Here is a 26,648-nt window from a genome sequence, read left to right as displayed (position 1 = left end):
TGCTCACTAACAGTGAGGTCAAAAGCGGAGCCAGCCGCTGTGGAGGGCCGTTCGGGCATTCGAGTTGTGCGGGGGCACCAACGCGCTGGAAGTCCGCTGGAATGTCGCTGCAGTATAGCGGGCTGGTATGCGTGGAGGCAAACCTACTGGAGGAACCAACGTTTGACGAACCTGGACTCGAGCGGCGTGGATGCTCTTTTGTCACACTTCACCTAAGTATATGCACGAAAGTGAGAGCGGGAATGGAGCGGGTTTGGGTGTTCAGGAGAGCAGTTCAAGTGGTATGTGAGAAGCCGTCTGCATCTGGGACACTGTCTCGGGTTCCCGTACAGAAAGGGGACAGCTGACTGGCGTGAAATAGTGGAATGGATATCGAGTGTGATGAAGTAAATGCTCATTCTCCAGATATCATGTGTTCCTAGAAGCGCGGCTGGAGGTATCCGAGCCTTGGAAATTTCGACCAGAGGCAGGATGATATTCTCACAATAATACCTCAAAAACATATCATCATTCCAGAATTGAAACCTTCCGATCCAGAGACTCAAGCACTGCTCGATAGCTTTCAGGCACTGGAAAGGCATGCTGCTCTCCGTCTCTGGTGATGACTTCAGCCACTTGCTGGCAGCAAGGCGTCTGTAATCTGGAGTGCTGATGTCTGTCCACATATTTGAAGCCCATGCGTCAATCGTTTTATTATGCCAGATCCTCAACAACACGATTGCAAATTCCACGAGAGCGTCACGTGGATCAAATTCAATCCTCGGGTCTCCAGGGCGAAGACACGCCTCGATAAAGGAACCAAGGGGTGTTACTGTTAGCTAGTTCAAGTTGGATCGTCCTGCTGCTCCATGGTGAACTCAACCAGGCAGTTTATCGGAACTCGAGGATGGATGAGGCGATGTCTAGAACGAGAACGGTTTGCTCTCTGGGGACCGACAAGGCCTTGTTGCTTTCATGACTCTGTCGGGAAAGAAGAGTTTGGAGGATGACGGGCTTTGGCAGCTACCGGCCATTGATCCTCACATCCGGAGCCTTTGTAGAACTTGCGGATATGAAGAATAGATTCACCGCAAGGTCGAGTCTGATCGCTCGGCTATTTTGCCAGGGTTCCCTCGCTCTGAGGCAAAGCTTAGTGGTCTCAGGCCCGATGCTCGCTAAGCTGGACAGGCTTGAAGAGCTTGGTGGATGTATGGTTACTGACGGTGCATTCCAGGTTGGCCATCAACGAACTCGGCTGATGGATAATGGTTAAATTTGCACTGCTGAGCAGGCTCTCGTCATAAATCTCCTTGGGGCAGACAGGATGTTGCCACCAATAAAGAACAACTTTTCCCTACGCTTATAAGTGCGCTGACCCAAACATGTTGCAACTGGTTGTTGTTGACAGGAAGAACCGGGTGGAAATAGAGTGGTCTTCCCGCAGTGATGCCGGAGTTGTTGTCTATAACTTCCACCGTGGCATAAAGCCTCAACACACCACACGTTCGGTCACTCAAAGCACTGCACAATCTCTTGATCTTCATTCATTCCATTCACTTCGAATCCACCACTAATACATAACAACAGGGTATCCTTTCTTTGCTTCTCGCATGCTTGCTTCCATGCTCGCCAAGTCATCATCACATCATGCCTCCTTTTTGAACACTTGTGCCCTCCCATCCCACCCGGCCCATATACATGTATCCAAAAACCATTATCATCCCAACCCAATAAAAAGAAAAACAAAAACTCGCTTGTTTAAAATCCAAATGTCCATCCCTCAGGCGCTCTTGACACCCTTCTCCTCCTCAACACTATCCCCCGCACTCGTCGGCCTCGCCGCAGTCACCACACTCTGGTTCTGCCCAGCAACCGCCTCAGTAACATCCTCCACCTCCATCGGGAGCGTCAGGTTCAAGATCATGCAGATCATGGCCGTGACAGCAAAGCCAGTCTCCATGATGAGGGAGATGGCATCAAGGAAGCCCTGCAGGCCCTTGTCCTCGCCGCTGTAGCTGAAGACATTCTCAAAGTAGTTCGGCACAAGAGTAGCACCATAGCCGAGAGCAAGACCAGCAGTGAGGATGAATCTGTTGCGGCGGTTGAATGGCACACCCTTAGTGATAATGGCCATACCGGAAACGGCGACAGCGGTGAAAAGGAAGGTGGTCATGCCACCGAGGACGGCAGATGGAATAGCAACAAGGGAGGCGGCGAACTTGGCGAAGACACCCATGATGACAAGGAAGAAGCTATGGCAGGAGAGTCAGCATGTTGAGGGTCAGATCAGCGAGGGAAGAAAGGAGCTTACCAGCAGCAGTAACCGGCGCTTCTGTTGGCGCAGCGAGTCAAAGCAATAACACCATTGTTCTGGGCAAAGGTGGTAACAGGAGTGATGGTGCAGAGGGCAGCCAGCATACCGTTGATACCATCAGCCAAGACACCACCCTGGATTCTGCTCTCGTAGAGCTTGCCCTCCACCTCGAGTCTGGAGACATCGCAAGTAGCGGTGATATCACCAATAGCCTCGCAAGCGCAGATGATGAACACTGCCATCAGCGGCAACACCAGCGGTCCATAAAGCGTAAGCTTGAAGGTCTTGACCCAGATGAAGGAGGCAACAGGCGCATTGTCGATACCGGCACGGTTGAAGTAGCCAGTGGCAGCAGCAATGATGCAGCCAGTCAAGAGACCAATAATGACAGAGGTAGACTTCATGATGGGAGAACCGAAACGCTCGCAGAGGATGATGGTAACGAAGACACTGAAGCCGAGACCGAGGTACTCTGGCGAACCCCACGGCAGGGCGTTCGGCGCAGAAATATCGGGGCAGCGGGCAAAGAACTCGGCGGGGTTCTTCTCAGCGCAGAGACCAGAGCCACCGGCCCAGTTCTTGAAGCCGGACTCGATGAGGTGGATACCGATGAGCATGACGGTAGGGCCGGTGACTATTGGGGGGAAGATACGGAGCATGATCTTTGGTGGCATGAAGCTCAGGGCGATTTCGAGGAGGGCGCAAAGGGCAGCTGTGCCGAGAACAGCGCCGTAGGCATCGGGGCAAGGGAGCTTGGCACCAAACTCATCCTTTTGGCAAAAGCCATTCTCATACATCTGGTTGAAGGCACCGGTGGCAACGGGAATAATGGCGAACGAGATACCGACGACAGAGATCAGACCAGTGCCAATGTAGTAGGGGGTGCCCTTGATGTGCACACGGGTAATCTGGATAGCGGAGAGGAGACCGGAGACGATGAGGGCGGTAGAGACGAGGTACTGAGTTTGCTCTGTGGTGAGGTTGACACCGCCGGCGCCGGACATGATGATTGGAGGTGTGATGATACCAGCCAACATGGCAAGGGCGTGCTGGAAGCCGAGAATCAGGGCGAGGATGACAGGCATGCGGTCGTTGAGGCCGAAGAATGGTGGAGCCTTGTCGGATTTGGCCATGAAAGGGAGGTTCGGCCGGAAAAGGAATGCGTAGTCATAGTCGCCGATGAGGCCATCCTTGGTAGTGAAGGTCTTTCTGATGGTATTGAGGCGATCGCCAAAGGTCTTCTTGGGCGTCTGCCCAGGGACAATCTGGGACGGACCTTGATCCTCATCCATGGTGGACGTTGAAGGCGGATGTGGACACCGGGGAGTTGAGGTTCAGATGACGTCTGAGATGGAGAAAGGAGGACCCGGCAGATGCTGGGGTAGGAGAGAGTAGCTAGAGATGGAGTTGGGATGTCGAGAATGATGGTCCGGACTGTCAGAAAGACGTGCCGGGTCCCAGAACTTTAAATGTATGACACGGCTCAAGGGCGTGGTGTGTTGTGGTGGCAGATCTGTAAACCGGGTGGGCTGCCAAATGCTGCAAGGCCTTATCGGTGGAGGTGCACGAGTCCCACAAGCGGACAAGATCCTGGAGGCAGCGAAGTGGAGGTGTGGGACCCGGCAGGTCTCCAAGCTCCTCCAGCGTCCAAAGCGGCTAGGATGTGCATATCCCCGCTGTCTACACATGCGACTTGTATCTCCTGGGAGTGTCACATTGGTTGCTGCTGCTGGTGTTGCTTCTGATGCTGCTACTGGTTCTCTGCCCTCTCCTTCAGCTCTCAATCGGGCGGGGGGAACCGAGGGACCGCTCGCTCGGGGCCGGCAACCACCACAGCTCGTCCAACACCAAAGACTCCATCTCCAAGAAGAGTTAACTCCGCATAACCCCCGGGCTAGTGCGGAGCCGTTGGTCGGCGGGACCCTCCTGTCCAGCGTCCCCTCCACCCACGGGAACTCCATCGAGCACTAGTATTCTATCGATTCCGATATTAGGAACGACAAAGACACATTTTTTTCGCTCATGTCCGTTACGCCAGGCGGCGACAACAAGGAATAGTGCCTTGTGATGATCTGCTTCTGGATATCTCCTCGGTGTTGGTAGATAAGTTCAGGCGTATTCGTGTGTGCTCGAGAGAAATGTCATGCAAGTCATGTCCAATCTGGGACAACCGCCACGTGAGACGGCGAGGTTGATGATGTGGTTTGACATCTGAGGCGCACCACCACGAGGGAGCTTGGGCCAACGAGCTGGTGAAGCGATATCTGATTGACCTCGGTGTCGTCGACGGCTGGACGGATAGTAGGGGTCCTATGGACCAAGACCGCAAGCCGCTGATGACCCCAGCGTGGGGGTCTGTTAATCGTGGTACATCTGCCACTAAACGCGTCCTTCAGTACGTGCTCTTTGATATCGATCGGTATCTAGTCGGGAACTCCACGAAAAGCAGCCGCAAGACTAGAAAACGGACAGTGAAATTACCGGGGTAGAGGGACCATTGGAGCCGGCGAGCATGGAAGCAACTGAGATTGGCATGGTGAACGAGGATGCCGTTGAAGTGTTGAGCGTGGGTGTTGAGAGTGAAGTTCACGATGAAACAGGTAAATTCCCGGCCGTTGATTGGCCAGAGATTAAGTTTTAGCGTCTGATAACACCGTCAGAGGCGTTCTTTCAAAGGGTGTCCAAGCTCCCCCCGATAACGCTAGCCTCAGCTGCAACGGATAGTGGGGTAAACACCCGAGGCAACCCCACTGCCATGCCTTCAACGCCCCCCATCACAGCGTGGGACTCTGTCTCTTCCCCAAGAACGGGTTTGAGGCAAACAAAGCTGCCGGCGCTGACCTGCAAGAGCCGGCTAAGAAGGGGGCGGCGGCGCCCGCCGTTGGCTCGCAAGTCTCCGTCCGATTTAGAAAATACCAAGCCTCTTGGCAAAAACACCTTAATTGTTGTTTGAAAGGTTTTGACCACCAAACATGTCGATATGTTTGAAGGCTCCAAAACATCTCCTAAAAAGGACAAAGAAACGAATCGGATAGCGGTGGATCACCCAGTACACAACAGCACGGACAAAAAGCCGTTACCGAATCACCAAATCCAATGACTTGCTTCTGCGCGCCTGGTGTCAGACTCAGTTGGGAAAGAAGTGGGGAGCAAGGTGGTTACGATGTGTCAGAGAATCCATACTGGCTTCAGCCTATTGCTGCCCACTGCCAGTCATTGATGGCGACATCTTTGCCTGTTGTGGGAATCCTGGGATAACAAGCACTGGTCATGCCAACTTATCTCCATCCCCATCTGTATGATCGACGCCCGCTTCAACGGTTCGGACAGGGACGAGGGGGGGGCGGGGGGGCTGCCATGTGATGATGATCCTCTAGATAATCAAGGCTGGAGTCGCGGCACTTGCTCCGGTCTTGGCTGGGATAGGAAGGAGGATGGTTTGACAGCAATCATCGACATGTTTTGGGCTGTCTGGTTGGTCGGATTGGTGTGGGTATCGATGAGAGGTTGGAGGTGGTGACGATGAAGGAAACGACCTTCCATGCTTTTGGTGTCTTGATGTCAGCCCAGTAGGAGGTGAACAACAATCATGATTGTCTGACGTGTTGAATACGAGGAACGAAATTCCGCTGTCATGATGACGGCAAACGAAGTGTGGAAGTCTGGGGCAAGGCACGCCGTTAAGCAGGTGGGGGAAGAGGAAAGAATATGGTAGGTAAGTCAAGTGCCTAAGTAGACAATTTAGGGATGTTTGATGTTGAGGATGAATAATATGGATCAGGGTAAGACAAAGGATTGGGATCGTGTTTTGTGTGGCAGTGAAAACCTTCCGTAGTTCGACAACAAACCAAGAGAGGTGCTTGATATCTTTATACTCTCAACCACCACCACCACACCTTACAACCGCCACGTGCCATTGTCGCTAATGCAGTGTCACTTCGCGTGCTTTGTACCTGCTTCTCACAATCATCCAGCCTATAATTAGAGAGTACCTCGCGGCAGATAAGGGTGGTCACTCGTCCATCCGTGGGCTGGCACTGCCTATCTGATAGATCTGATATGGCGATCTCCCACCATTGGCGAGGTACTCGGCATCAGCTTCCTAAGCTAAACCCAATGAGATGGAACCGGGCATGTCACTTATGCTGCATCCTGCAGATCCAAGGCACTTGTGACATGTTTCACTTCCACCGCAGCCCAAGGCTGCCAGCACCAACAGATAACATCCTGCACCTAACCCCCATCAACCTCCCTAATTCAGCACCGCCAAGGTATCAGCTACCAAGCGGACCCGGTCCGCAACAATGATATCCACCCCCGCCGCTACCTGTTTCTGCAAAGGTTGTTAGCTCAGCCCTATGATTACTCGATAGTTACTCACCCTCACCACCTCCGCTTGGTTATTCAGCTCCCCATAGGTAGCACACACCAGCCCTCCCTTCTTCTTCACATACCCCACCAACCTTGGGCTCAACAGCAACGCCTCACACGCAAAGACTATCCCAGTCAAATTCCACCGTCTGGCAAACCTCACAGCCACTTGAACACTAGCCGCTCTAACCTCCATGTCCGTCATGGGAATCTTGCCAGCATTCGTAATAAAAAACACCGGGTAAGCCTTTTGTTTCAGAGACAGAAGAATGCATATCTCTGGTGTGAACGAAGAAAGCACGATCTTCCTCTTGGAACCCTTCTTGTTGTGCTGCCGTATCGTATCAAGAGCAACATCAACAAAGGTGTTCAACTCGATAGCCACCGGAGTCACACCAGCATCGACCGCTTCGTGTAAACGAGGGTATTTGATCTCGATATCCAACCCTATTTCCTCCGGCAGTTGCGTCAGGATGTCCTTGAGAGTAGCAAATGAATCCTGGATGAATTCCCCCCTGGTGTTTGGCTTGAAACCTTTGAGCTTGAAATCAACCGTGTGCTTCATCCTGTCCCGGATCTGGATCGCCCCTGCCTCGAACTGTTCCCCCAGTGAGCGAGATCGTGGTCTGGCATTGTTGCCTTCATCTTGGGAACAAGGCTTCCCAAGCATGGAAAGGGGATTTCCGTGCGGAGATTGGATTTTGCTCGCATGTAAAAACTGATCCAGCGTGAGATCGTGAACGGGGACATCGGTGCCGGACTCGCTGAGGGAAAAGTCGTGGAAGCAGACTGCCTGCAGATCCCGGGTGACTTGGACGTCGAATTCGACAAAGGAGGCGCCGAGAGTGGCTGCTGAGAGGAAGGAGCCGACGGTGTTTTCTCCTATTTGGAGGTGTTTGTTGGCGATGAGGTTTTGGCCGGTGCCTCGATGTCCAACGAGCAAAGGTGGCGAAGACACTGGCGTGAGCGCTGTTTTCCATTCTTCTGGTGTAGAAAATCCTTGTGGCCCCTGAAGATCATGGACATATGGTTTGGCAATGAGGAAGGTGAATGTGACTGTTCCGGCCACACTCATCGTCTCTTTGTCCAAGATGGGAACAGTCTGCTCGCGGATGAGACTCTGTCGTCCTGTTCCAAATTGATGGGAATTCCCCTCTAGAAGAGCGGTCCCGCTTCCAAGCAAGACATTTCCCTCAGGGGTGGCGCGGTAAACGTGGAATATCAACTGTGCTGCGACATCTGAAGAAATTGTAAAGATAAAGGGGTCGTTGATTGCTCGTCCAGCATGGGAAGCTGCACTTTCCGTCGGAGTTGGGACTTGTTTCCCACGGCTGATATGGTTAGGTAGAAAGAAGCAACGTCTTGGTTTGTTCCGGGGGCGTATACCGAGGAGCAGTAGCTCAAATCGACTTCCGTCACTACCCTGTCTTTCCTCGAACTCCCCAGCGTGGCAATAATGATCTGCTCACCCTCTCTGCAGTGCTCAGGAGCGTAAACGGAGGGTCCAATTGGACTCTGTTCAGGTCCACCAGTCAGCCCATTAATATCGGTGGTTTCAAAGAGACCAGCCACGGCGAGGTGCCCTTTGAAAACAGCGTACTCTTTGGCAGTCCACCCGAAATGATCCTTTTTGTGCTGATTCGACCCCGCCTCGAGCAGTAGTTGTACGATATCAAAGTGGCCGTCCACGGCGGCAAAGAAGAGCGGTGTCCAACCTCTCGATATGTCGGGAATGTCATGGTTGAGACCACCTTTGGCCAAAGCTTTGAGAAGAAGATTTGTGTAATCGAGCCGACCAAGTTGAGCGGCAACATGGAGCGCGTTTTCCCCACGGGCAGATAGATAGCGCAGGTTTTTTGAGTCTTGCACCAGAGCAAGAACCCGTTCGTCATCTTGATTCCTGATCGCCACCTGGAGAGGGTTCGCTGTTCTCGGCTTGTTGGGGAGAATTCCATCCTGGAGCCCATTCCCATTTTGCTGATTGTAAAGTTTCATTTGCCGTGAGTTTTTCCAGAAGGCAAATCTGCTGGGATCTGGGCTGCCAGCGTGACCATTTCGCTTGAGCTTTGTGATGATTCTTTCGATAGCGTCCACGTTGACTCTTTCAAACCACTGCAGTTTATTCAAATCTTCTTGCTGGAAGCTGTCGGTATTGATTTCGTGTTGGTAGAAGGCTTTTAGAGCAGGAACGGCATTGTCCAGGTACTCATAGATGTCTGCGGACTGTTAATACTACGCTGTAAAGGGGCATGCTGTGGTACTTACCTGCGATGTTGCCCAGTTTGGCATGTTTCTTGAGCAAGTTGTAGTCGACATAGTGCTCACTCCATTCCGGAACAAAATTCCGGTGATAATTCTGCCCAAACCTCATCTTGACGGTGGTAATGGGAATGGAAGTGGTGCTTTGTGATCGGGCCGGACCGTTGCTCATGTCAACGGGCAACCCGAAATCTCTGATTGGAACACCCGAAACAGGTCACGTGTGGTGTGTCTCCATCTTTGAGTTGGTTTCACTGTCTTTTCAGCTGAATGGTGACCCTCTTGCATGGCCTTCGCAGCAGCAGCAACAGCCTGGCCCCATGGATATTTGCTATCCCGACAGAAATGTGGCATTCGGGTAGCCCGTCTCCTTCCCACGTTGGCAACCCCGCAACATTTGACACCTGCTCATTGCATTTGAATTCATCGTCGACATGTAGCAAAACTCACAAGCCGGCTGTCATCACTTGCCATTTTCACTCCATGAGCACCCGACAGGACATTTGACACAGTCTCCTGTTCGATTCCATGCCACTTGACATCGGTGCCAAGAACATTCCATCACCACGGATCCTTCGACACCACACAACCAATAGTCATGGACCCCTTATCCCTCGCTGCCATATCATCACGGTGGCTAGCCTTGCAGCCTCTACCTGCTCAGCCATCTCTGAATTGCGCTCACTTTGCAAATGCCTCCCGGGGCGCATCCATGCCATAGAGAACGAGGTGGCCGACCTCGAGGTCGTTCTTTCACAGGTCGCCACACTCCTGAAGGAGCGGTCCAATCTTCTGGGCTCACAGCAGACCATAAGCTCCATTCCTCATTTATTGATTCAGGCATGACTCAAACTAAACCAACTCGCATCCATCGTTGAGCGGCTCACCGCGGCATCGTCGGAATACAAGATCCCCGTTCTCAAAGCCGGCATATGGCTCAAAGAGCAGGGCCGTCTTCAAACCCTGCAAGAAGACATTCGAACAGTCAAGTCTAGTTTGAACATTCTTCTTGGAGCCTCCAACTCGTATGATTATTGGTTCCATCTATTCTAGGGCAACACTGATTTGCATCTCCTGACACAGACAAGACATGGTTAAGATTCGACTTGATATACAAGAAATATCATCACTCACCGCCAGATCCTCCATTCAATCCACACAAGAGCATCTTGCTATGAGCAAGGCGTTTATGAGCTCAATGGCAGGCATTGACGAGCGTGTTGCCCGTGTTGAGGTGCTTATCAGGGCGCAGACAGAACTGCTTCATGAGCGACAGTTTTCGCAGATTGGTTCAACATACCAGGGCCTTGCGAGAACTACAAAACGACAGACAATCTCGAAATTGGAAAAGAAAACAGCGACAGTATGCTCCGAAGACACCATCAGTGTTCGTGTTCGACCTTTCATTGCAACATGCCACACCGGCTGCCGATGCTGTTGCCACGCTCAGCAGCGTTCTGCAACGCCAGCAATTCTAAACAATTTGTTGGGAAGATTGTTTCTTGGGTATTCTGGACTACCACTTCTCAGTTCAAAGTGCGACAGCGAAGAATGCCGCGGTGCTCGCGCCAGGCAAGTCAGCATGGAATACTGGTTTCCCATGTCACTGTGGTCCACCATCATCAGACTCCAAGTCGTGACAAGCCTCAACGGAGGACCATCACTGCATCTCGATTCTCTCAGAAGAATACCCGATTCTTCTCAGGCCGTTGATTTTGCTCAAAAGGGTAACACACGGGGGTTGCAGTATCTCTTCAATAATGGACTTGCTTCCCCACGAGATGTCAGCACAAGCCGCGGCTACACTCTGCTGAGATGGGCCTTGTATGCGAAGCAGTACGAAACCGTCAAGTTTCTTGTTCACGCTGGCGCGGACGCTGATTACCGACCGATATCCGAATTCGACAATAGTCCAAGACTCAAGGCGTGTCATTTCCTGCTGGAAGGTGGGCTATCTGAGGCGGCAACAGAAGCTCTCAGGACAATCACATGGGGAAGTTATTTTCTCGACGACTTCATCGAGGCGTCCAAGTTTACGCAAATTCACAAGATTGTCTTGGGACTCTCGCTTCAGATCCTGGAAGAGGAGCTTATTCGGAACCCTGGGAATATGAATGTTCAGGACTCCATGGGACGCACTCCGCTGGCGTGGGCTGCGGCCAAGGGTGATGTCCAGACAGTGGCCACGCTGCTCAGCTTTGGTGCCGACCCCAACATCATGGATGTCCAGATCTCTGGACCATTGTCCAATGCAGCAGCTCAGGGTCATACTGCATGCGTCGAACTTCTCCTTGAGGCAGGGGCAGATCCGGACCCTCTTCCCCCGAAAGGTGTCCAGAAAGGCAGCCCGCTTAGCGTCGCCTCGCGGAACAGCAAGGACGCTACTCTGCTTAAGAGATTGCTGGATTTCGGTGCTGATGTCAACACCCGTACGGTGGAAGGAAAGACGCCACTATTCCATGCGACAAGGAATGACAACGCCAGTTTTGCCATGCTCCTTTTGGAGTACGGTGCTGACTTGAACGCCACGGCCGTCACAAGGGAGACACCTCTCACGACGGCAATTACATACAACAGCCACAACGTCCTACGCCTCTTTCTCGATCGATGGTCAGAATACAGCGTCTGCCCTCGTCTCAAAGGGCCGAATCTCATCAAAATTGCGGCGTTGTACGGTGACGTGGGAAGGATGGATATTCTGGCGAACGCGTGTCACTTTCGGTCAAACCATGACAAGGAGTATACACTCGGCAACTTCAAGGCTATTCTACGTCAAAGAGAGGATGTTACGGAGGAGCTGGTGTGGGCATTTGATGAACTTTTGAGTGTCATCAATGCGGCGCCGGATATGAGGAGGGGTGAGGAGGATTTGATGGAGGCTGGATTCTTTTCTTGCTTGGGTTCGAGGTCGAATACGTGGGAGGATGGTTTTTGGAGGAAGGAGGAGGACCCGGAGAGTGACGAGGAGTCGGTAGAGAGTTTTCAGGATGCGGTTGAGAAATTGGAGGTTATTGCAGCAGCGGAGGTGCGTTAGATGAGTAAAGATAGGATCATCAAACGCGTTGCTGTTTGTGCGCATCGTGGATTGTTGTGACCTGCTGTGAGCTACACTCGGCAAATGTCATTGATGTCATTTGCGTGTTCTTCAGAGCTACACGAGCTGGACAACGTCTCTCGTTTACTAGACAGGCATATACATTATCGAAGAACATCAATTGCCACAAGAAAGAACGAAATAGGGGTATATGAAATCGCAAAGATGAAGCGCTGGTAATCTGGACAAGACTCAACCTTTGTGCAGCACAGAAGTTAGAAAGTCTTGACACATTACCACTGAGTACCCCTGAACCCCCTGACCCACCTAGAACAACCTGATGGGCAAAATCCACAGGCATCTACTCCAACGGATCCCTCCAAGCCCTTGACTCCATGGCCTTCGCATACTCGTCATCAGTCTCCAAATCAAAGTGAATCGGTCTCGTGATCGGCACGATGGGGGTATTGTTCTCCTCCAACTGCTTGAGCCTCGCAGCAGTGTTCGGCCTCGACTTGTTGATACTGTAGATTTTGATGCGGTGAGCAGAGGAAGTGACGTGCAAGTCCCAGTTCCTGATCTATCAGTCAGTACCAACCCCTCCACCATAATCGGGTTTTACTTACCAAGCACTCCTAACAAAAGTAGGCTGCGTATTCATCGCATTATCCCAGCACCTCACGCACATCTCCAACCACCCCTCCGCATCAACCGGCAAATCAACCCACCATGTCCTCCAGGCATAAAAGTACTTGGTAGACATATTCTCCGCCGGGACCTCATACCAAATACTCCCCCCATCTCCACTAACTTCCACCCTCACCGGCCAGTGCCCTCCCCCAGAGTAAGCCCACCCCGCCAGCCTAACCCTCCCCTCATGCACAATCTGATCCATTTTTTTCGGCGTAATAATCGCCGAGCTAACCGGCATATCCTGAATGGAAAACCCATTACTGTACCTCGCATTCTGCTTCCCAATCTGCGGCGCATAGTACAAATACTCCTTACGCTGCACCGGCGCCATGCTCGGCCGGTGAATAGCCCTGATTTTATACAGCCACTTGACGCTCCTCGCCCCAATATACCCAAACACCACCACCCTCACCGGGAACCCATGAATCCTCGGCAGCTGCTCCCCGTTCATATCCCACGCCAGCAGCACCTCATGCGCCTTGACCTTCCTCCACGGCACACTAACAACATAATTGTGCACACCCCCCTTCTTAAAGTACGTGTCCGCACCATAAAACTCGATATTATCCGCCCCCTTATCATCAACAAGACCACCACAATACTTGATAACCCTCTTAAGCGAAACCCCCGTCCATCTCGCAGTAGAGATAGCGCCCTCCCCCCACGGCGCGTTGATCAGTTCGTCGCCATCGCCAGGGTACTCATGTATCTGCTCTATCCGACGAGTACCGCTGCATTGAAGCGTGACAATATTAGATTGCCTAGGAAAAGTCCTCTCATCCTGAAGCTGCGCCAAAGTGAGTTTCCTTGGGTTCTTAACCAAACCGCCAATGTCAAGAGTCCATTTAGCGGGATCGATGTCAGGGATGCCGCCGTGGTTGCGGACAAAGTGGTCTTTGTTGTTTGTGAGTTCTGTTTTGATGAGGCGGTCGCCGGGAGCTTCGCCGTTGTAGGGGAACTGCAGGATGTGGGTCATGTCTGGAGACTTTTCTTGGAGGACGGTTTCCCAGCTGTGGTGGAAGATGTGGGATAGGCCCAAGGCGGAGTGGTATTGCTTCCAGCGTTCGCCCGTGAGGACGGGGTTGGTGGTTGGGAGGGGGTTGAGTTGGAACTCGGGGGGCTAATGTGAATGGTGAGTGTGTGTTGAGGTGACCGCGGTCAGCTGCGAGAACTCACTTCGGGAAAATCATATCTCTTTAGGACTTCCTGAGCTTGCTTCTTCTTCTCGGGGAATTCCTCCCATTCGACATATCCCTTCCAACCCTCCTTCTCCTCAGCAAAGTGAGGTGTCTCCCCCTTTGGCCTGAAAGGCAGTGCGTTGGGTTCTGCGGGGGCCATGGGGATGTCTGCGTGGCCGGACGTGTGGGTTGAAACAAACTTTTGCCAAGGTATTTAGGAAAAGAAGGGGTGGCTGCCGGTTTTGTAGTGTTGAGCGGCCTATTTCTCCAATTATCACGATTGCTGTGTTTTACACGGTCCTGCAGGTGGCTGAGTGATTGTGGTGCAGGACGGTTACAGCAGCACATTTTGGTAATGTTGTCATTGGCACGTCATGCGTTTACACGCCATTATTACCATTATTTCCACGAACAACCTTTCGAGAACCAGATTCACTAGAACAAATAACTTCTTATCGGGTTAATTTCGATTATCGTAAAGTAGTAATGGGTGGTGCAATCTGCGAGTATTTCAGAGCGGTGACGTCAATGACACCAACTTATCCACCGATGTTGATGATATATTGATGATGCGTAGATGTGTGCGAGATGGTATATCAATCGAGTGCTAATCATTAAGTTGTGGCTGCAGTAGCTGTTACTCCAAACAATCCTTTTGTACCACTATTATTGGAACGGCGGGAAAGAGGTTGAGATCTTCAAGATGGCTCCAGTAAGTCAGACACCATGGAGGCAGGCCAGGTCTATGCTGATGGCAGCGCAAGGACGACGCCCCCATCGTTACATTGGCCGAGGGTACCTATGCATTTTCTATCACCTCTTCTGAGTAAGCACTCTATGTTGTAACACACAACTGACTGAGCACTGCCCAGGCCGGCCTGTCCATGACCCAACCGCGGCAACTGTTCTACGTGGTGAAAAGCCCAAGGGAGGGCAGCTATCACTTTTATCAGACACCCAGCTCATAGAGACCCTCGCCCACTTTCCTCGGGAGAGGATTCCTGAGAGGTAGGGCGACCTCGCGCTCACCCATAGGCAGGCACTAACTGACCTTTGCACAGAGTCGTACACGCCAAAGCCGCAGGAGCATGGGGTGAATTCGAGTGCACTCACGATGTATCAGACTTTACATCCGCTGCTTTCCTGAGAAAGGTGGGCAAGAAAACCAAGGTCCTCGCCCGCCTGTCGACAGTGGCCGGAGAGAAGGGGTCTTCAGACACCACCCGAGACATCCGCGGGTTCGCCCTCAAGATGTTTACCGAAGAAGGCAATTGGGATTTCGTCGGCAACGATCTTCCCGTCTTTTTCATCCGAGATCCCGTCAAATTCCCGAGTCTAAACCGCTCCCACAAACGTCATCCCCAAACCAACGTCCCTGACTCGACCATGTTCTGGGACTTTCACAACAACAACCAGGAAGGTGTCCACTGCCTCATGCAGCTCTTCGGAGGGCGCGGTATCCCCAAGTCTCTGCGTAACATCAACGGTTTCGGGAACCACACCTTCAAGTTCGGCAAGCCAGAAGACAGCACCTTCAAATATGTCAAGATCCATTTCAAGCCTGACGCTGGGATCCAGAACCTTGAGTCCGATGAAGCTGTCAAGTTGGCGGGAGAAGAGCCTGACTACCATATCAAGGACCTGTACAATGCCATTGAGAAGGGGGACTACCCCTCCTGGACGATGTACTTCCAGATCATGGATCCAAAGGAGGCGGAAACTTACCGCTGGAATGTCTTTGACATCACCCGCATCTGGCCACAGAAGGACTACCCGCTGAGACCCATTGGGAGGCTGACTCTCAACCGCAACCCCGACAACCACTTCCAGGACATTGAGCAGGCAGCCTTCAGTCCCAGCACGATGGTTCCTGGCATCGGCCCCAGTGCCGATCCCATGCTGCAAGCGAGAATGTTCAGCTATCCCGATGCAGCCAGATACCGCGTGGGTCCCAACTACCAACAGCTACCATGCAACCGCGCCCAGTACGTCTATTCGCCGTACCAAAGAGACGGGCCGATGCGTGTGGACGGCAACTATGACGGTGATCCGGACTATGGTAAGTCCTTTACATGACCCCTCGACACAGAGCCTCGATGCTGACTGTCCCAGTCCGATCCTCCTTCCGCTCTCTTCGTCTCGGCCCAGCAGATATTGCCCACGATGAGTGGGTGGGCAAAGTCACTCAGTTCTCGTCGGAAGTCACAGACGAAGACTTTGAGCAGCCTCGTGATCTCTGGAAGATCTTTAAGAGCAACGGTGAAGACAAGGTCTTTGCCAAGAATGTTGCGGCCCATGTTGGCAAGGCTCTTCCTCAAGTACAGAAGGCGACGATCGAGATGTTTAATCGGGTTGACAAGGAGGTCGGGGAGGCGATACAGAAGGCTCTTGATGAGTTGGATAGCGAGGGCGGTGCGGGGATAGAGCATAGCAGTGCTCCTTGCTCCAAGGAGAAGAAGAAGTAGTTGTGCTTGTCCATCAAGGTTCATCCAAAAATTAAAAATAAAAACCTCCACCAGGCACCAACCTCTCGGATTTCCCTGCAAACACTTCCGCACAGACCACTTTGCGACAACGTGGTGACTGCCCCACTTCCTCCTCACAACGTCACACAACATCTCCCCTCTGATTGGCCCCCCGCTCACCATCCAACTCACTGACGACGGGCCATTCCCCCCCCCCAGCCTCCTCCTGCAGGTGTTGAAGATGTCGGATGCTGCTGGAGGGAAAAATCAGGATGCGGTGTCGTGTCAGCTGCGCCGCGTCGGGTGGGCGCGGCGTTTCTTGACAAATCGCGAGCAATCCTTCCATTTTTTTACTCTTCCTCCCATCTTTCTGTTTCCATCCACGCAGCAACACAGACGTCAGAATAAGGTTGTTTGATGGTCCAACGGGTTCCTGCGCAACGCTCGAACGAACGGCTGGTAAATAAAAACACAGATTCGGCCCCACTGCCCTCCCGGTTTGTCGGGTCTGGTTTGCGACACACACACACACACACAGGCTCGACCCTGAATTCCTTTCGAGAGGAGAGACATACAGCGGTCGCTTGTCCCTGAGGACGTCATACGTGCACGATAACGAAAGACAGCTGCCTGACCTTAAGCACAAATCGCCAAAATGCTCTTCGCAATCATGTTCGCCTTTTGGCGCTTCATGGAGATATTGACCCTCGTACGCCCCCCTCCCTCCCGTCCTTCTTCCATACATACATCCCCTTTCTGTACTGACAATCCCCTCCAGGTCCCCATCGTCGGCATGCTCTCCTACTTCGTCAACATCAACCTCTCCGCCAACCTCATGACCCCAACCTCCATCCTCGTCCTCTTCATCGTCTCCGTCCTCGCCCTCGCCTGGGCAGTTTTCACTCTTTTCTCCTACCACCGCTCCTCCAACAACGCCCAATTCGTCGGGTTCATCGACCTCTGTCTCTTTGGCGCGCTCATCGCGGGCGTGTACTACCTCCGGGGGATCGCCAACGCGGATTGCTCCTCTGGGGCGATTCTGCGACAAAACGGGTGGCTGGTTGTCAGCGTTAACTTTGACAAGACCTGCGGGATGCTCAAGGCTTGCTTTGCGATGGGAATCATGAATGTTGTCTTCTTTTTTATCACGGCGGTGATGGCGTGGGTGCATGGGAGGCATACGGCGAGGGATGAGAAGGTTAGGTATGTGGAGACGAGGAGGGTGAGTAGGTCGAGGGGGGGGTCGAGGAGCTCGAGGAGGTCGAGGAGTTATTCTGGGAGCAGGGGGCATAGCCATCATCGGGCTTATGTTTGAGTGTGGGAGAGTTAGGGCTGGGGTGGGGGGTTACATGAGGTTTTTTTCTTGGAAATGGTGTGATGTTCAAGGGCAGGAGATCTTACGAGTGATGGATTAATGTGTTTATATTAAGGCGCGAGGCTACGACGTGACGACCATTGAGTTTTGAGCGTTTGTATATTTGGGGGATTTTCTGATGTTGTGCTTGGCTTTTTAGGGATTGTATAGATTTGCCTCGACGGTGTGGTTGTTGATGAACAGGCTGGGAGTTGCGCTAGAAATGTCCCGATTTTGGTTGTTTGTATCCCCAATCCTTTTTATCTCAGTCGTCTGAAAAGTCATCGGAACTTGTGTGCCAGTCAAGAGCAGGAGCTTTGACACGAAAGATAGGTAGCCGCCCTGTGATATTTTGTGATGAACAGCTTGTGGTGCCCATCAGGGGTGGTTGGTGCAAAATGTCAAGACCGGCGGTTTGATGGGCACCAACACAACCCCACACGGCCATTCAACATCAAGGCCTCCAACTGTCATGAGTGAACGAAGCGATTGCTCCCAAGAAATCTCTGTGTTTATTGTTTATTCTAGGGCTCTACAAATAAATATGCCATCCTCCCCTTTTAAACGTCTTCGCAACCACTGCTCCCGCCACCACCATCTGAGTGTCCCCCCCCCCCACCCTCCCCCTCGTCAGCACGGTAGTAGACCACTTCACCACCTTGAAAGCCTACCTAGAAGATCACTCCTTTGAAGGCGCCACCCCAAACAACCACTCAGCCTACTACATCCCCTACCCCGCCCTCCAAGCCTACTGGACTACCTCCCAACTTCACTCGATACTACCCCCCAGCACCTCCCCAGCTCAAATCACCACGTTACAAAACCGCTTCCTCCGCATATTCTCCACCCTTGTCTCCTGCTCATCACCTCAATACATCACCCACTTCCTCGCCAACAACACAGACGACACCCACCTCCCTCGCCATTCCTGTGACGCCGTTTTCGGAACCGACGCAGCTGCTTGGATGGCGTTTAAGGACTACTAAAACTTGTTCAACCCGGTTTCATTAGAAGAGAAATCATCAAACAGCCACACACTAACAGAACGATGCATCCTCCCCTGGCAACACTCTCTACTACGGGAAAGACAGCAAAGGAAGAGTGCAGACGTATGCGATAAACGAAGACTGGATATCACACGGCCCACATATGGTTAGAGAATACCCAACCCTTGAGATCGCCGCGGTCAAAAAGATGTGGATAAAAGAAGACGAGGAAGGTAGATTTGAACATGAGGGTTGAGGCGTACCTCAAGCTGAGGACATTGTTTCCCAGGTATCTTGGCACTTTTCGGTGCGAAGATGGGTGGGGGTATTTACTGTTGGAATATGCCCAACCGGGGGGGGGGGAGGTTTGTGCCAGGAATAACACCCCTTCAAATCAGGATTAAGTTGTGGAAAGGACTGCTAAACCTTCTTCGCGGCGTTGGATGTGAATGAAACGGATGTGTCAGTGTAATACCATTACTTGCTCCCTCATGCCTTTTCCCAAAACATCCCCTCAAAATATTGATACACCACCACCCATTCCATATCGTAACACCTACACCTGCCACCCTAACGAAAACCGCCCTCAAGGAGCATGATCATCAATAACATCCAACCCATCAAAGTCGAAATCCCGTATCACCGGCGGACTGCTCCTCTCCCTCTTCCCACTCCCCCCCCTCACGCGGCTCCCATCCCTCTCCCCCCCGCGACTGGTATAAGCAGTAGTAAAACTCCTCCCATCATCCCCCTCCTCCTTGTTGTTATACCCTCCGGTCCCCGTCCCCGTCCCAGTCCCAGGGCGGGAGGCATAGGTCTGCCCCGGGGCAGCCCACCCCCCTTCTTCAACAGGATCAATATACCTCCCTCCCCCTCCACCAGGAGCCACCGAAATCTTGGCATTGTCCCGGCGTCGCGAGGAGGAGGTTACCCTTCGTGATCCACCCCCGGCCGAGGAAGGGGGAGGCGACCAGATACTCGACCCCCCCGCCTCGGAGCCAGTCTCGGAGTGAGACATGACAGACGCAGCAGAAGACAAATTATTACTATACGCAGTAGACGGTGCGCGGCTGCTGCCGGAGCGGAGTGATTTGTTGTTATTCCTGTACCCACCCGCCGAACTGGGCGCCCGGGAGGACGGCAAGGGGAAGTTATACGACCTCCCACCGTAGCCATAAGCCGGGTAAAAATCGTCTTGCTCGTCGGTCGAGTTTTCTTCCGCTCCGCTGTTGGATACGCTGCTCCCCCCGTGCTGGGAAGTGGCTCGCCAAGTATGGGGGATGACCCAGCAGTGGGACAACTCGTGGGATGCCTCTGGGTTGGCCGAGGGGTTGGAAGAGCCTTTCCACGGGGGGAGCTTGGTGTTGCCTTTGAGCCGGGGAGAGAGGTGGTAGGTAACATTGTCGCGGTAGCGGACGTTGGGGGCGTCAACCGAGACGGATGCGAGGGTTTGGAGGATACCATAGACAAGAACCCATCGGCCCCGTCGGGCAGTGGCGGGGTCAACTTCGGAGATTTTGTCGGATTTCTCAAACTTGGAAAAGGCATCGAGGAGGTCGGAGTGGGTGAAGTCTGAGCCGAGGATGCAGATGTTGGTTGCTTCAGTGTAGGCGAGTTGGATGCGGCGGTCGAGCGCACCAGCACGGGTGGTTGTGGCGGTGGGCTTTTTGGAGGATTTATTACCAAACATGCCGCCTCCGCTGGTGGATGACGTGTCCTTGTTTGGGTTGAGAGAGGGGGGGATGGATTCCGGGACGAGGGGATAAGGGTGCGGGATGTGAGGGAAGCGGTGTTTGTTGTCAAACTCGATGAGCATGTCCGTCATCGGGAGGTCTTCGGTGTCGGCCTCAAAGGCTCGGTTGCCGCTTTCGCTGACCATCATCCATTTCCTGCTGGAGCGTGCTTCCGACACGTCCCAGACAATGTCCCGGTTGACGAGGTAGTCGTATAGCGCGGCAAAGTCCTTTTGCAAGGCTTGAGCGACCGTCCGGGTGAGCCAGATGTCTTCCTCTTCTTCCAGTACTCCTTGGACCATTGCCGTGGCATAAGGATCTGCTCCTCCCGAGGGTGATAGTGGCGGCGGCCAGGAGCCATATTCCCGAGTGTAGTACTGAACGAAAAAGTTCTGCAGTCTGTCGGCAGCTGCTTTGGCTGGCGCAGCACCAACAGGACCACTGGTGCTGGCTGTTGTGGCCACAGCTGCCGGCCACATGTCGCTGTACTGGAAGGCAGCGAGACGCTCCTCCGCTGCTTGAACACGAAGCTGTGTCTCGAGACACGCGCGTTCGAGAAGAGCTCTGGTGATAGGAGTGAGATATCGGAAATCAGAGCAAGTCTCAAGCCGTGAGTACATCCCCGCGCAATGCAAGAAGCTCTCGCGCCAGCCCTCCTCCCACCGGACGTCGCTCTGCTCGCTCCAGGCCAGCAGGCTGACGGCAGTCTCTGGGTCATTGCGCACATCATCAGTACCGCGGGCAGACAGATAGTTGAGAATGGTGCCAACATTGTCAGTTTCGGGTGGCATGTATGACTCCAGTCTTGAGTGAAGATCCGTCAGAGCTTGGTATAACGACAAGCCAACAAGGGAGGAGTGGTAGAGCATTGCAAACACGTTGCGGGTAGTAATGTGATGTCGAAACTGGTCAAGTTTGCTCATGCTGACGGGGGTTGGGAAGTACATTTCGTACGAGATCTGCCCGTCAGCCTCCCAGCTGTTGTCTTCCGAAACTGGTGGTGTCGGGTGCCCGCCACGACCGATGCCCCCTGCAGCAAGATGTTGCCCGTGTGTGTTATGCCGTTGCAGCATCGGTGGTGCGCCGGCAGGCGATGGTGGCAAGTGGATATCCTCTTCTGTCGAGCCCTCTCGTAAAAGTGTAATGAGGAACCGAGACTCGGTCGCCTCAATGATGTGCGAAGACAAGCGAAAAGACGGGTTTGGCCGCGGAGATTGACCCTTGGTCCCAAAGAACACCAGCACATCTCCGTTGGGGTCCCACAGCTCTGGATCCTTCCGCAGCTTATTCCAGCGCTGAACTGGTCTTCCAGCTCCTATCCACCGCTTGATAGGAGGCGCTCCTGAGGAGCCCGGTGTGGGTGGTAGCTTCCCGGAGGGTGGAGGTGACAGCATTCCTGTGTCGTCCCAAGGAACCCCGGGATGTGGTCCAGATGGCGATGGTTGATACTGGATGGGTGAAACGTCGGCATCATAGCCGTCGTTGAAGTCAGCTGAAATGGGAGAGGGTCGCACAGTGGCCGAAGACTCTGGTCTAAAGTCGCCAGCCTTCTCAGCGTTGCTCCCCTTCTTGTCCTTCTTCTTGAAAGCAAAAGTCTTGGCCAACCCCTTCCGAAAATCATCACTCCTCTTGTCCAGCATGCTTCGCAGCCCGGACTTTTCTATCCCTGACACATCTTCCGTCTTGATGACCGGCCGCCGCGCACGAGCATAGGCAAAATCGTTGAGCGGCCTATTCCGCTGGGAAGTGCTTGCGCCGTCTCGTCGTCCATCCACACTGGATCCACTCTGACTTCCACTGCTCTGAGGGACATAGGAGGGAACGTCTCCTCGATATGCCATCATCTCATCTTCGCGAGCATGCTCAGAGAACTTCAAGAATCGCGCGTTTGTTGTTCCGACCCCTGTCACAAGATCCCTCTCCTGGCGGAGCGCTGGCATGGACCCTATCGGGTAATCGCTAATGGTGACATTGTCGGAGCTGGTGGTTGACTTTGCCCGGGCTCTACCATGACCTTGTTGCTCCCCCGTCTTCGTCTCGGTAATCTTTTTGCGCACGTAGGCGCTGCGTCCAGACATGATGCTGGTCCAAGAGGCTCAAGAGAGCCGTATAGCTGAAAATAAGGTTGGAGAAATCGTGCGTGAAACTAGGTCGAACGCAGGGTGTAGCTTGAACATGGGCGGGGCACGGCAGAGTTTTGATGGGAACGGCGTCTGTGATCACGGGTGATCGTTGCGGGCCGTTTCTGCACTCAAGAGGCGCTTGCAAAAATATTTTGACTGCCGCTTCGGCTCCGGTGGAGGGCGTTGTACTGCAGATGGACGGCAAAAGTTGAGACTCGTCAGCAGTTATATTGACGCGGGTAGAGGGTCGGAAAGGAGCGTATGTCGCGCAAGAAAGAAACAGGAACCGTCGAGGTCGAGAGCAAAGGAGGGGAAGAAAAAGATGGGTGGAAATTCTCGTTCGACGAAAAGGAACGGGATGCTGCTTGCTTTTTCCCAATGTGGCGGCGAGTGGGAGTCCGTCTTCCCTTACATGTATCGTTGGTTCTCAGGCCTCTCCTATTCGAGAATGCTGCGTCAGAGACGGGGACCAAGCCGATTGCTCGGGTCAAGGCTGTATGCAGTCGCAATCCTCGTCTGGAATCTCGGCGCACACCTGCAGGCCGGGCGAGGTATCAACGTTGCGGGCTGCTTATCGGCCGGGCAATAATAAGGTGCCAAGACAACAAGAAGGGCCGGCAGTAAGCAGATGCAATACTTGGGAGCTGATCAGAAACACAAAAGGGAAGGAAAGATGAAGAAAAGCAAAGGCGGATCAGCTTGATCTACAGCAGTTCACGAGGAAAGCTATCCATCGTGGGCCAGAACAAGAGCCATGCGAAGTTGGTACGTGATATGATGCCCTAGGAGATTTATGTCGTCCATGATGGTACCGTGGAGCTGGGGTCTGGGGATCAGGGCTTCCTGAACCATCCAGTTTCCCGGGCGGCACGATAGTGATGCACCATCGTGTACCCTGTCCCAATATGGAAGAGGGGGCTACCCTACAACGGTGCGACCTTCTGATGCAGGACGAGATGACCGATGAGGTTGTCGAGGGCTCCAAGGCAGAGGTTGTGTGTGGAGGGAGCGTCTGGGCCTGTGATCCCCCTGGCAGTCCACTAGGCATTGATTGCATGGCACTAGCGGATAAGGTATGATTGACGACTGGGGAGAGGTCTGGGCAGTTGATAAGGAGACGTTGAGCCGCGGGATGTGTAATGGCGATGAAATGCGTCTTTTTGATAGGAGGTTGCGGTTGCAAATGGCTCGAGTGTTCGCCTGTGATGCTTGTGATAAGTGTTCCAAGTGTTGTTCCTGCTGACAAAGGTCGCGTTCAAGGGCGTCGTTGACGCGCTGCTGAGTGGCATGAAACACTGTTGGCGCAGGCTGTCTGATGTTGCGACGGTCGGTCTGCAGTGAGGTCACGTCGGGACAGTCGGGCAGCACAGAGGTGCTGCCATCGCAATGTCACCGGCATGAGAATAATGCGAGGTGCTTCGCTGCACAGAAAATGAAGGCATCTCGATGGGGAAAGAGGTTCATGATGAACCCGTGAAGGATCGGTTTGTGGTGGAGCCCATCACGTCCAAGCCCTACCCACCCACCACCCCCCACCTGGTCTGGGCGCCTTATCCCCTGTCGGACCTCAGAGCTGATACCCCACCCTTCCGACAATCTTCAACGGCGACCGTGGCACATCGCCAAAGCTTCATCAGCAACAGCCTGTTCTTAGGCTGGATAGCTCCCGTTTGTTTGGTTAGTTCAGGTGTACAAGAAGCAACACCGGTAGCCTCGTTTTTGTTCACCTAGTCCAATCGGTCCGGCGGCCGTCTCAGCCGCCAACTATGCCAAACCGACGGCCGGTGTACCCGGCTTATCACGGATGCCGGAGGAGCCAGCAGCATTTTCTCCCTGGGACGGTTTTCTGACTGTCTGTTCTGTCCCAGAGACCACCGATGCCATGTGCGCCACAGGGGCTCCTCGCCTCTTTTTCCCCAGTTCTTCGCCTTATCCAATCCCTCGGTATGCAAGCCGTCAACCATGGACCTGTTCTGACCAGGGTTCACCTGCTGGTGAACGTGGTCGTGACAGACCCTGCAGCGTGATTCGTGCAAGCCTCACCGCGAACCATGTCTCTTGTTGGGGATCAAAATCCCAGAAGATGGGGGGCCAAGCACAGACTGGACTCTGGCACTCTGCAGCTGCGGCCGCTCTTATTTTCCCACAGACATTCGTGATCGACTGCGCCGCGTGCTGAGCTAAGATTATCTCTGCCAAGTTCATGTGGCTCACCACCGAGGTTATCAAAATGGGCCACATTAGGCGATCAGCCACGGAAACCTCTACCTTCTAAACCCCTGCTGGTCTCTTGTTTGGCCAGATGTTCAACACTGAAGCGTATATCACACGACTTCTCGAGTCGGAGTTTATCTCACATTTCTCACCCCAAAGCACTTCAATTTTGCCACGCCTTGCTGAGATGTATTCAGATCAGGAATATGGGATGCTTACCAAAGGTTTGATTTGCAAAACGATGTCGATGATTTTCCTGTTGCATTATGCGGAGGTCGACAGGAAGGATGACAGTTGAGGAAGAAGACACGGTATAATAAGGAACCCGAGGTCCCAATTGTGTCTCCGGATTCTGTCTGTTCTGCCAAACGCTCGCTACTGCTTTCCTGCTCACTTCTGCTCTTTTCTTCGGGCGCTAGACGCTCACCTTTCTTTCTTTGTTGACGATAAGTTTACACTCCTTCTTGATCTGCTGGATAGATCTCTTTCACTTGTTCCGTCAGCTTTCAATTTTCTTGGTCGTGGAGATACTTCTCGGTTCGGCGCTGTTCACTTCTTTTCAAATCATATAGATTTTGACGACATATCCAAGATGGTCAACAAGAAGGTATGATTCTTTCCCCTTTACACTTAAAAGGATTCTCATCAATATCCGCAACTACAGGTGGCCTTGACAATAGCTCTCACAGTAGCAGCAACCGTGTCCGCCTCGCCTCTCGTGGTCCGACCAATCCCCACACCGACAACTGCCTCAGCCCCGGCTGCCAACTCAACTCTAACACCTCCCGCCACTTCAGCAGGCAACGCTACCGCTCCACCGGCTCAGATCACCAACCCAGCCGAAGCGGGGGCGGGAGCAGAAGCTGGCCAACCCGGCAACATCATCGACGCTGTCAACGCTCTCGTGTCCCAAGTGAAAGGCATCCTCGGACCTCTTTCTGCAGCTGCAGCAGCGGCCGACAGTGCAGATGCCGCAGGGGAGACGACCATAACCGCAACTGTAACGGAGACAGCAAAGGCTACTGGCGGTGCCGGAGCAGGTGTTGGAGTGATAATGAAGCCCGCCAATGGGACCGAAGCTGCTACCTCCGCGGCTGGTGAGACCGAGGCATCTCCGACTGCACCACCGGTGGCTGGTGCGCCTGCAGACGCTCCAGCTGATGAGGCTAAAGACGGTGAAGCTGCCGCACCCCCTGCTGCGGGAAAGTCGGATCCTGCCTCGTCTGTGACCTCTGCGGCCGCCACTGCCACGTCCGAGGCTGCGGCCGTCTCTTCCCCTGCGCGGAACGGAACGGATTCTGCTGGCACCGGTCGGAATAGTGATGCCGGGGCTGAGGAGGAGAGCGATCCGACGATTGTTATCATTGTTAGTCAGTAAATGGGTGCGATAACGTATTGTCAGTTGTTGATCCCATTGTTAAGAAAGGCAGTTGTGACTAACTATGGTTATATTGAGCTAGTTTCTGCCGTCGACACCTTCACAAAAGGTTTGGTTTACGGATTTGCCTTTGGAGTTAGAGTAGAGAGAAAACCTGATAATGTAATATCTATTTGGACAAACGGTGCCTCTTACTTACTAGGGGCTTTCAGTGTCTTGGACCTACGATATGTTAAGGTAAGGAGCCAGTTACCAGTATCAAAGACAAGTCACTTGAGGTTTGTTGTTTTTCGAGTTTTGAGCAAGCCGAATAAGATGCATCAAAACACAACATTCGACTGGTAAACTCTTTGTTCAGCAGTTTTCTGTGTAGTTTCTCAATCATTTTCTTTGGTTCAATCAACTCAATAAGCCGAACAAGAGTTTAACACAACCTAGTAAGGCAAGCAAAGGCAAAAAGTAAGAATGACACAAAAGGCAAAAAGTAAGAATGACACAAAAGTCAAAACATACAACACCAGGGATTCCCCAGTGGTCACCCACCTGAGTACTGGTCTGGCGGTCAAT

General features: G+C 53.0%; 8 protein-coding genes across 8 annotated transcripts; 4 read left to right on the top strand and 4 right to left on the bottom strand.

The window, feature by feature from the left end:
• Positions 1 to 1,498: 1,498 nt before the first annotated feature.
• On the bottom strand, positions 1,499 to 3,585 carry QC762_508180 (uncharacterized protein; the record flags this gene model as incomplete). The annotated part of the gene is made up of 2 exons (XM_062891233.1): positions 1,499 to 2,231; positions 2,291 to 3,585. 2 exons carry the CDS (start codon positions 3,583 to 3,585, stop codon positions 1,760 to 1,762), a joined length of 1,767 nt encoding a protein of 588 aa, XP_062742558.1. The 3' UTR covers positions 1,499 to 1,759.
• A 2,960-nt stretch (positions 3,586 to 6,545) lies between these two features.
• On the bottom strand, positions 6,546 to 9,081 carry GDE1_2 (Glycerophosphocholine phosphodiesterase; the record flags this gene model as incomplete). Its single annotated transcript, XM_062891232.1, has 4 exons — positions 8,930 to 9,081; positions 8,051 to 8,880; positions 6,675 to 7,784; positions 6,546 to 6,626 (listed from the first exon to the last, which is right to left on the bottom strand). Exons 1-4 carry the CDS (start codon positions 9,033 to 9,035, stop codon positions 6,546 to 6,548), a joined length of 2,127 nt encoding a protein of 708 aa, XP_062742557.1. The 5' UTR covers positions 9,036 to 9,081.
• A 370-nt stretch (positions 9,082 to 9,451) lies between these two features.
• On the top strand, positions 9,452 to 11,994 carry QC762_508160 (uncharacterized protein; the record flags this gene model as incomplete). The annotated part of the gene is made up of 3 exons (XM_062891231.1): positions 9,452 to 9,670; positions 9,803 to 9,948; positions 10,007 to 11,994. 3 exons carry the CDS (start codon positions 9,452 to 9,454, stop codon positions 11,955 to 11,957), a joined length of 2,316 nt encoding a protein of 771 aa, XP_062742556.1. The 3' UTR covers positions 11,958 to 11,994.
• Positions 11,995 to 12,161: 167 nt separating this feature from the next.
• Positions 12,162 to 13,988, bottom strand: QC762_508150 (uncharacterized protein; the record flags this gene model as incomplete). Its single annotated transcript, XM_062891230.1, has 3 exons — positions 12,162 to 12,532; positions 12,584 to 13,770; positions 13,827 to 13,988. 3 exons carry the CDS (start codon positions 13,986 to 13,988, stop codon positions 12,319 to 12,321), a joined length of 1,563 nt encoding a protein of 520 aa, XP_062742555.1. The 3' UTR covers positions 12,162 to 12,318.
• A 376-nt stretch (positions 13,989 to 14,364) lies between these two features.
• Positions 14,365 to 16,293, top strand: CAT1 (catalase A; the record flags this gene model as incomplete). Its single annotated transcript, XM_062891229.1, has 5 exons — positions 14,365 to 14,540; positions 14,593 to 14,623; positions 14,701 to 14,836; positions 14,890 to 15,887; positions 15,941 to 16,293. The coding sequence occupies exons 1-5, from the start codon at positions 14,532 to 14,534 to the stop codon at positions 16,291 to 16,293; spliced, it is 1,527 nt and encodes a 508-aa protein (XP_062742554.1). The 5' UTR covers positions 14,365 to 14,531.
• A 655-nt stretch (positions 16,294 to 16,948) lies between these two features.
• QC762_508130 (uncharacterized protein) lies at positions 16,949 to 19,187 on the top strand (the record flags this gene model as incomplete). Its single annotated transcript, XM_062891228.1, has 3 exons — positions 16,949 to 17,002; positions 17,072 to 18,249; positions 19,010 to 19,187. 2 exons carry the CDS (start codon positions 16,949 to 16,951, stop codon positions 17,606 to 17,608), a joined length of 591 nt encoding a protein of 196 aa, XP_062742553.1. The 3' UTR covers positions 17,609 to 18,249; positions 19,010 to 19,187.
• A 32-nt stretch (positions 19,188 to 19,219) lies between these two features.
• Positions 19,220 to 22,444, bottom strand: QC762_508120 (uncharacterized protein; the record flags this gene model as incomplete). Its single annotated transcript, XM_062891227.1, has 1 exon — positions 19,220 to 22,444. The coding sequence occupies one exon, from the start codon at positions 22,442 to 22,444 to the stop codon at positions 19,220 to 19,222; it is 3,225 nt and encodes a 1,074-aa protein (XP_062742552.1).
• A 1,613-nt stretch (positions 22,445 to 24,057) lies between these two features.
• QC762_508115 (uncharacterized protein) lies at positions 24,058 to 26,261 on the top strand. The gene is made up of 2 exons (XM_062891226.1): positions 24,058 to 25,310; positions 25,368 to 26,261. The coding sequence occupies exons 1-2, from the start codon at positions 25,296 to 25,298 to the stop codon at positions 26,079 to 26,081; spliced, it is 729 nt and encodes a 242-aa protein (XP_062742551.1). The 5' UTR covers positions 24,058 to 25,295; the 3' UTR covers positions 26,082 to 26,261.
• Positions 26,262 to 26,648: the final 387 nt, after the last annotated feature.

This window comes from Podospora pseudocomata, chromosome 5, assembly GCF_035222375.1.
Source record: "Podospora pseudocomata strain CBS 415.72m chromosome 5, whole genome shotgun sequence".
Taxonomy (NCBI): domain Eukaryota; kingdom Fungi; phylum Ascomycota; class Sordariomycetes; order Sordariales; family Podosporaceae; genus Podospora; species Podospora pseudocomata.
The sequence above is the reverse complement of the archived record's forward strand: the minus strand, read 5'-3'. Positions and strand labels throughout refer to the sequence as shown.